The sequence below is a fragment of the Chaetura pelagica genome, unplaced genomic scaffold, assembly GCF_000747805.2.
Source record: "Chaetura pelagica isolate M959 unplaced genomic scaffold, ChaPel_1.0 scaffold72, whole genome shotgun sequence".
Taxonomy (NCBI): domain Eukaryota; kingdom Metazoa; phylum Chordata; class Aves; order Apodiformes; family Apodidae; genus Chaetura; species Chaetura pelagica.
Genome location: NW_009952560.1, coordinates 3,537,500 through 3,547,089, shown reverse-complemented (window position 1 = coordinate 3,547,089; position 9,590 = coordinate 3,537,500). Strand labels below are relative to the sequence as shown.

The 9,590-nt window shown below is 42.0% G+C and overlaps 1 protein-coding gene across 1 annotated transcript in view; it reads left to right on the top strand.

Moving 5' to 3' along the window:
• SPECC1 (sperm antigen with calponin homology and coiled-coil domains 1) overlaps positions 1-9,590 on the top strand; it is a 68,905-nt gene extending 59,315 nt beyond the window's left edge. The window contains exons 13-15 of the mRNA XM_010009089.1: positions 8,042-8,158; positions 8,423-8,482; positions 9,235-9,590. Coding sequence (XP_010007391.1) covers positions 8,042-8,158; positions 8,423-8,482; positions 9,235-9,324 — 267 coding nt within the window. The 3' untranslated portion in view covers positions 9,325-9,590. The remainder of the gene's footprint in view (positions 1-8,041; positions 8,159-8,422; positions 8,483-9,234) is intronic.

Genomic DNA, 9,590 nt, shown 5'->3' with positions numbered 1-9,590 from the left:
TCTTTCCCTTTTCTACGTTACTTTTTTGGTTCTTGTGTCAACAACTAGCATAAAACTGTTTCAATATGTTTCCAAATTGTTTCAGTCTCTCTTTTGAATATCAACATTAACCAGGTTTCTATCTAAATATTTGACTAGCCGTAAGAACTAGGTAAGTGGTGGCATTCCCTAATTCAGCATAACACCAGGGAGTCGGTGTACAGATTTTCTGGCCCCCTTTCCAAGCAGCAAAGGATAGGATGTAAATCCCATCTGCTGTTCCACACAGTTTATGTACAGCCTGGAAAGGCTGGATTCCCACAGTACTGTGATTTTGTGTGCTGAAGATCAACAGCAAAATTAATAACTCCCAGTTTGTCTGATGTGGGTGAAGAAAAACGCTGAACAAAACCCCTCCAGACTCCCACTGCAGCCATCCATTCATTCTGAGCAGCATTCATGGCAGAGCCTCTCTGGGGAGGACTGGGAAGATTTCCCTTGTGCCACACCAGCCTGTCTGCCTGAGAGGAGAGGCTGGTGGCCAGAGCAGTAAAAAAGCTTTCTGGTGGAATATTTACCAATGCTATTAATGCAATACATTTCTGGCCAAGAATGACACTTGACCCTAAGGTACCATGTGCTGGCATATCCCTTCTGTTGTGAGAGGCTTACTAAGAGCTCTGCATCCACAGCACTTACAGCATTTTGACACTTAGAAGTAGGATAACTTCCTGGGTTTTTTCCCAGAAAGTGATTAGTATGCTCTGTGAGTTTCTGAGAAATGGGTGAAATTTCCAGCTCTCTTTGTGTTTCTCTGATTTTTGCTGGAGAGGAGGGCATTGACTTCAGAGAGCCTTTTCCCATCTGTGTGCAAGTTGAAGTAAGTCTTCATAACAGATGTTGAGGTAGGATAAAATAAATAAATAAAACCTGGCAATGAGGTGGTCAGGAATTTTGCTCCCAAGTCTGCTTTGGCCCATCTTTGTGATGTTCTTGCATAATACCATTTCCATGGTTTCCTTAGTTGTTAAAATACAGATCATCATATCATATAGTTGGGTCGTTGTGGAGTGTCAGTAACATTTGGAAAGATGCTGTGATAAAAAGGGCAGTCTTGAGAGTTCTTGGTGAAAAAACTGGCTTAAAATTTCAAGATATTCCCAATTTTTAACCAGAATAAATATTTTTTCTAAATAAAGACACTTAGAGATAATTGTGTACATGCAGTTTCTCTGTATGTCTGAGCTGGACCCAGGGTTGGCTCTAGAAAAAGAAATGCAGCAGCCAACTCATGGCACACTGGGAATTACCAGGTTGGTTGCCAGTGTTCAAGCCCCTTTCACAGTGATGCCAATGCACAAACCTGCCTCTCCAGTGTAGCCAAATAACTTGAACCAAGCTCTACCTTTATTTAGCATAAGGGGCTTTATCCTGTAAACAAATAAAGTCTCTTGATTGGAGGGATAAATTAAATGCCCTCTCATGCATAACTTTCTATCCTGCTGGGTAATTTTAAAAATAGCATTTAATTCTATCCATCCCAAAGTCCAGGAAGCTTTCCTTGTCTTGCCTGGATGCAGTGACAATCAGGGAAAACACGGAATTGGTTGGTCACCAGCTGGAACAGCTCCAAACCCTGAATTTAACTGGGGGGGGACCTGAGCCCTGCTGCCTGCTCCATCAATACCCTGTGTCACTGAGACCTGTTCCCACCTTGTTTCCATCCCTCTCCTTGAGCCTTTTCAGTCTGCAGCCTGCCCCTGTGCCCAGGAATTGCAGGACATGGTTAATCTCTGAACTCTCACTATGGCTGATGAGCAGTGGTGGTGGGAGCAGTCAGTGTGCTCATTAGCAATTCTGCACCAGGGCTGCAGGCAGGAAGCCTCTTTGCTGCTGTCTTGAGCACAGAGGGGAGCTAATTCCTCCCCTCCCTCCTTCCCCAGAGCATCTGTGTGGTCCTTGGAGCTGTGCTGCTGCATCTTCACTCTTGCAGCCTTGGGAATGAAGGGACACAACTCAGGCTGTTTCTGCTCTGTGGCCTCCAGCAGTGGTGTCATTCACACAAGAAAACCCATGGAAGGGTGGGTCGTGCAGCAAGCAGGGAAGGGCCTTCAGCCCCAGAGGGTGATGAGTGTAATCATACTGCAGAGCAGAAAAAAGATGCACAGCAAAAACAAGAACTCATCAGTACCTCATGAGAGCATTAGAATGAGGAAAACTTGTTAGTTCCCTGGTCTTGCTGTGTATTCCACTTCTGCCCCTCCAGACATACTTAACAGTTACAAAAATGAGAACAAATTCTGGTGAACAAGGGGTGAGAGTAGTTGCTGGCACAGTACACAAACACAGTGACTGTATTTGAACCTTTCCCAGCAAATAATATGGGTTGTTTTGAATGTAAATTACCCCATGACAATGTTATCATTACTAAAAGTCACCTACTTCAAAAGTCGCACTAAAAGCTAGTGAAGTAACAGGGCTTTTGTGCACATTCCTCATTTTGGGTGTTAATTTATTGCTTTGCACACCAGCTTCCACTTAACAAGAGAGAGATAATGTATAATGCTGAGTTCATGGGAAGCAGGCTGTTTATTTCACAGACATATAAGACCAGATGAGAGCTGGTATAAGCAGAAGGAATTTTATGGACATCCCTGGGCCACTTCAGAGATGAGGTGATGGTGACAAAATATGTCTATCAAGTGAGACTAGTACCTGTGTAATTTAACACCACTGTAATGTAGAAAGATAATGAGGAAAATTAGACATGCCTGGCTTTTTGGTATCTTCTCAGATCTCTGGCTTTTGAGAGACTAAAACAGTTCAGTTTCCTCTTTTAAAATATCCCTGCTTCATGTGACTACTGTAGTCAGCTGGTGCTTGATGCTTTTACCAAAAATAATCATCATAAGCTCACTTTCTTACCTCTTGTCTATGCTGAGAAGGCTCATTCATTCACACTTAGGGTAGCAAATAATAAACAGTAAAGCCAAGACATCACCTGTGGAATGAGTGGAGCAGCACCTAGGAATGTGATGGGAAATGGGGCTTCTTTCCAAAAAGGAATGTAATAAATGGGATAACCTTTAAAAAGCTGGCACCAGTTCCTCATCATTTCACTCTGCTGCAGTGACATAATTCAACAGCATTTTCATGTAACATTTTCTGTTACCTGAGCTGTGTTGTTTCCTCCAGGTGTGATCAGATGCATGACTTACTGACACGGCTGGTAGAAGTATTAGAAATATGGATGATGGGGACAAAACCAGAAAGTTTAAAAGAAAGCCTAAAACAATTCCTATGAAGACTTCAGCTTCCTGAACCATTTGAATTAGGGATATTAATACAGCCTGGAGGATAGAAGGTCATTTGGCTTCCTTCCCACTCTTGGCTAGCCACTTAATCTCTATATAATAAACAGTAATGCTGCTCCACAAGTTATTTTCCTTTTTTTTTTTTTTTTTTTTTTATTTTATTACAAGATTCATTTACTTCATTGTATGTTCAATTTGAGAGAAAAAGATTTGTCAGAGAATTCCAAAAGGTTCCCAGTAGTAGATCGGCTAAATGTGATATGCAAATCACTTCAGACTTGCAGCTACCCATTGAAAATAGCTGTGTGCAATTGTCCCAGTCATCTGAGTGTACTCTCTAATTACAGAAGAATCCAGGCAGTCTTTAATTTTAGGCATTCATGCCTTTCATCCGTGTTAACTGGGCCTGACCACACTTCTAATTCACCCATATTTTCAGTAGATTGCTCAGATGTTTCATATACTTTCTGGAGCAGTTTAGATGAACTGGAGTGGTTTATTTGCTCAGAAGGTTAGGGCATGCTAAAAGGAGCCCTTCTTCACTCAAATTGCTTCCTAGGAAGTATTTAGAATTGGCCTATCCAGAGCTTGAACCTTACATGCTGCCTTTGATAGAAGCAGCTTCAGGCTTTGCCTGATTCCCACCAGCACGTCCCCAGCCAGCTTGGGTGTAACAAATCCAAATTAGATTTGCAGTTCCATTCAGCTACTGTTGAAGAGGAGTGTAGGTAATCTTTGGAAGTTGCCTTTCAATATTTTACAATAGAAAGGTCCAAGTTCAGATTTGCAGAGCTGTGGCTCATGAAAAGGAAGTTCCTGCTCAAACATCTTGTGTCTAGATATAACCATGTGCAAACGCTGAGGTGTAAGATGTCTGATCTGTGGGGGAGATGTGGGTGTCTGGTTAGTGATAAGCAGGAAAGGATTGCAGAAAGTTGAGCCAGTGAAGAGGGAGATGCAATTAAATACAAGTCAATTTCCTCTGGTTTATTCAGTATATTTATTTTAACTAGTTTTGTCTTCAGTATTTAAGTTGATATTCAATATGGGCTGAAGCTGAGTAATTATCCACCCTGGCATGTTCCTGGTGTGCTGTTTTGTACCAATGACTTGGGAGAGGCTGGAGGGGATATTGTGTGCTGGGGGAGGAATGATGCTATGGTCATATTTCTTGCAGGCTTTCTTTCACACAGTTCCAGGCTAGCTTCAAGCTGATCCATGTGTATAATTTATAATTCTGGGCCTTTTAGTGAAAATTAGGACTCAGCCATCGCTGTGGGGACAGTAACGTCTGCATAGCAGGGATGTCTTGTGTCAGTATTTTAACTCAGACTGTAATGAAGAGCATATTATGTCATTGTTGCTTTTTACTGAAGACATGGAGTTGAAGATCTAGTGAAATCTAATGGGGTCGTTGTTTTCTTTCCTCAGATAAACAAGAAATTGTTTTTAGTGAGAACAGATCACAGCTTTCTCCATGTGCCTTTACCGTGGCTCTCAGAGCGCGCTGGTATCTGCAAGCAAAGGTCCTGTTCCCAGGGTGGGGGGCTGAGGCTAGTGGCTTGCAGGTGCTCAATGTCTATTAGACTTCTTCTGCCACTATAATAATAGATAATACAGTTGTTCTCTAAATAACATTGACTGGATTATTTACAATTTTTTGTAAACTTTGCTTAATGTCAGGTCCATGAATATTCATAGAACCATAGCAGGTACTCGGGTATTTACAGATAACTGTGCTCCCTGGTGAGCTTCTGGATCCCAGTCTCTTAATATTCTCAGTGCATTTACAGTAGTTCACTCATGAGCTTTCATACAGAGTGAATCAACTATTTCACTGGCAAGAAGCCTGGGAACTACACTGGAAAGAGTTTAGCCTGTACAGCTCTATGCTCTACCCAGGGCTCTACCCCTACCCCAGCAAACTTTCTACCCTCACATCTCTGTGCTCCTTTTCACCACTCCACACAGGGCAAGTAAAGATGATTGTCATCATACTATAAAAGCCACATACAGTTTTTCAGAGCCTTGAAGTGGGGATTCTGCTTGCACACTGGGAGACAGAAATCACCAAACTCTCCATCCTGCAGTTTGGAAGTGTACATGAACCACCAGCATGTACACAAATAGCTCCCACATATTCCTGGATTGTGTGTTCAGGAGCAGGGAGGTGTGGCAGAAGTACTGAGACAGGTTCCACTGCCAAAATAATCAAGCAAAGGGAATAGTTTCCAAGGTGTTCATTCCCTAAATTGTTTTTATTTTATTTTTTTTTCTGGCTTCAGTGGAGCCAGATATCTTCTGAGAAATCAGAGTTGCCTCTATTTTGACTTAATTCCTCTTGGTGTGGTGTAGTGGGGAGGTATTACAAATAAAGCTGCAGTGTAGCAAAACACAGAAGATCACTTTTTGCTTACCCTGCCCTTGCATCCCAAATTGAAAAGCAGTTAACACAGAACCCAAGATGAAATGCCAGAGAGGGGTTTGTACCATGTGTGAAATGGAAATGCTTTTGTTTAGAGGGAAAAAAAAAAGCCACCACAATCCACTGATGCTTGTTGGATGTGAAAATGGCAGCTCAGTGGTTTTGAGAATTTCCAAGTGTTTGTTGTTGTTCTATTAACTGACAGTGGGGCTGAACCTTCAAACATTTGGGTTTGCATTTAAGACAGAAATTCATATTGGAGTTTGTTTTCCCTGTTGATCATGACATGCCACTTTGCAGCGGATTTCATCTGAGGTTTAAATATTGTCAGCAGAACCCCATCCTTGAACTTCTGCTTGTTTGTAAGACAGATCCTGGAATTCCTGAAGATGAGTGGCTGGACAATGCTGTTGGAGATGTGAAGAGTTTTGATTGTAGACATTAGCACTTATCTCTAGAGATTCTTAGATGGAAGGAAGAGTTTCAGGTATAGTTTAAACTACCAAGATGAGTGAAATTATCAAACTGATGCTGGGCTGGTGAAATACTGTAGAAGGAACAGTTTTGTATCTCACGTGACTCTCATAGTAGCACCATGAAATCAAGAATAGGATAAAATGTTTCCACACAAACATGATTTGCTTTTTTGTCTGGTCCTGTTGCTTAACTAAGGTTTTGCTTGTTCCTGTTTCTGTGGCCTTTGGCAGGGAGGGAAGGCCTCCATTCTCCATTTCTGTCAGACAGTATGAGAATATTGGCATTTGATGATGGCCTCTTTGCTGATAAAATGTTGGCCTCAGTAAAAACACTCCTCTAATTTGGCAGCCAGTCCTTTACAGCCAACTGCAGATTGATAAATATTAAGTAGCTTGTTTGTCTGAAACATCAAGAGAGCAGAATAATCCAGCTGCAGCCAATTCCTTAACACAAACTTGGACTTCCATAGTGCAATTTTATGGATTAGGTAAAGCCAAGACAGCTTGCAGTGCAAAATCATAGAATCACAGACTGTTTTTGGTTGGAAAGGACCTTAAAGATCATTTATTTCCACTCCCCCTGCATGGGCAGGGACACCTCTCACTAGACCAGGTTGAGCCTCATCCAACCTGGCCTTGAACACTTCCAGGGATAGGGCTTCCACAACTTCCCTGGGCAGACTGTTCCAGTTCTTGCCACTGTATCAACCACTATATCACTTTTGTTTTATCTCCATTGGCATTTGCTAATATAGCAAAATACAATGTGGTGGCTGGTGCAGTGCAGCACCAGCTGCTGCAGACCAGCATTTTGAGCCCATTAGATTTGCAGATTTATTACAGCCATGAAATATTCTCTATTGTTTCAATTTGAGTCGTGTTTGGTTATGGATGTTTATTGCTAATCTGAAATCCTGTCTGTCTGGACTGATTGGACAACAGATCAGCAAGGGATCCTAAGTGAAAAGCACACACTAAAATACTTCCTGTCTGGGTTTTAGTGCATCTGCATTAGCTTTTATACCAGAGGTGCAGAAAACCTTGGTCTTCTGGGGAATCTTGAAAGAAATGGTAAAATAGCTAAATAAAGAAGATGACGCCGAGAGCCTGAGCTGAAGTTCAGGACACAGGAAGATGTGGCTGGCAAGAAGGATTTGAGGGCAACTCTACACATGCTGTAGCAGTACCATCAGTTCCTGGAGCCTCCTGTGCTCCAGCAGCTGCTACTTTTCTAAGCAATATCTGTTCACTCTTTTTTTTTTAGCTGATATTTGGAAGCGGCAAAATTTTGCCATGAAAATTCCTTTGTGTGCTGGTCCTGCCAGTTGGTGCAAACCAGAGCATTGCAAAGGTCACTCTGTTCACAGGATCAAAACTGGGCCAGGTTTAACTGCAGCCTCACAGGAGAGTCCCTGTGAAGGAGCTGGGGACACTGTACCCCTGGTCATCTTTGTGTTTTAAAGGACTTCTTTACAAATGGGCTGATTTTAAAACACCACTTTCAGTTTCTATAACTGCTTCACTCTGCCTGTTGAGCACAGCACATGCTGGGTCTCACTTCTGATGAGTGAAGAACTTGGGTTTTCTCTGTGCACCCAATCCTTGTAGTAAGTTACATGACAAGCAAAGAAGAATCAAACTAGCAGCAGCAGGAAGGAAGATGGCTTTTTGACCATTTAAACTCACAACCATATTAGATTATTTCTTTCAAAATGTTTCACCCTCACTGTCCTCCTGTTGCAGGTGGCAGTGGTGGGAGTGTTGCTACAGACAAGGCAGAGATTTTCTAGCTCAGCTCTGGGGTTTCAACTAGATGTTTGTTAATATATCCATGTTTTCTCTTACAGAACATTGATATTACCAACTTCAGCAGCAGCTGGAGTGATGGTCTGGCCTTCTGTGCCCTCCTGCACACCTATTTGCCTGCACATATTCCTTACCAGGAGCTCAACAGTCAGGATAAAGTAAGTTTTGTTGTACCTGCTCCTACACCATTTGCAGAATTCCCTGTGAACATGATCAGTTTTAAAGGGTATGTGATGGAGAGACAGTGTTACAAGATCTTTGATACAGAATAAGTAGATGGGAACAAACAAGTCTCAGCTGAGAACTTAAAAAAGACTGACTGAGAAGGGGAAACCAGCAGTGAGCTCTCAGAGAGAACATCAGGGGCTACTGGATAAAGAGTCAGTGACAAGTTACCTTAATCCAGTGTTTTGTCTTTACAGAAGAGAAACCTGCTGTTAGCATTTCAAGCTGCTGAAAGTGTAGGCATCAAACCCAGCCTGGTGAGTAACCTTCTTTTAGCAAAGGAAGATTTGTGGCATGCACTGTCCCAAAGCCTGTGTTGCCATTTGAAAATGTGCACTGAAAATGTCCTCCTAGTACCAGGGAAGGTTGTACCACCACCTCTGGAAGTTTGTAGTGTTAGAACCTCCAGACAGAATTTGTAGAGTAATGGAATTGATATAATTTGAAGGAACTTCTGGAAGTCATCTAGTATGGAAATAAGAGTATTAAGTCCTTCTCTTGGAGGCTGATTCCAGATGAGTCCTGTTTTCATGGCCAGACTTGCCTGTTAGGCCATTTCCTTCTGTTTTAGTGTTTCAAGAAACAGAATGGTAATTTGTTAATTTAACTGTTTAAAAAGCCTTTTCTAAAATCAACAGTATGATGACAAGGAGAAGATAAGTTTAATATGAAGGAAAAATATACGAGGTTCATGAGCTAAATACAGAACCAAAGACATGCAAAGAAGCAGCAATTTAAATGAAATTATGTAGAGAATTGATCTTTGCAGATAGAAGAAATCTCTTCATAATGTAAAATGCTTCTGGCTGTTTAACTAGTTTGTTAACAGGTTTCAGAATTGTGCTAGGCCAGGAAATTTTTCCCATGGATTTTTATGCTGCATGTGGCTTTAAGAAGCCCTGGAATGGAAGGAGAAATAGTGTTCAGTAGCCACAGCTACTCAGAGGACCCAGTGAGTTGCCAGTGGTGGTGCTTGACCAAGTTTTGACCCCGTGTCTGTTCTCTGCAGGAGCTCAGTGAGATGATGTACACGGACCGGCCAGACTGGCAGAGTGTGATGCAGTATGTTGCCCAGATTTACAAGTACTTTGAGACCTGAGATGCAGAACAAGAGGTGGACAGAAGTGGGGAAGAGAACAAAGAATGCTACAGATGCACTCGATCACTTTAAAAAGCCACTTGCTCCTCTTTCACAGCCAACTTAAGTCCTTTGTTGGAAAGAAAGCTCTTCCATCATGTTGATTGCATCTGGGACTGCAACCAAATAAATATCCCTTGTCCATCTATACAAACCAAATTCATCTGTAATTTTATTCCCATGTGGAAATTGCAAAGCATTTTCGAACATGCGTGGGATATTTCTGA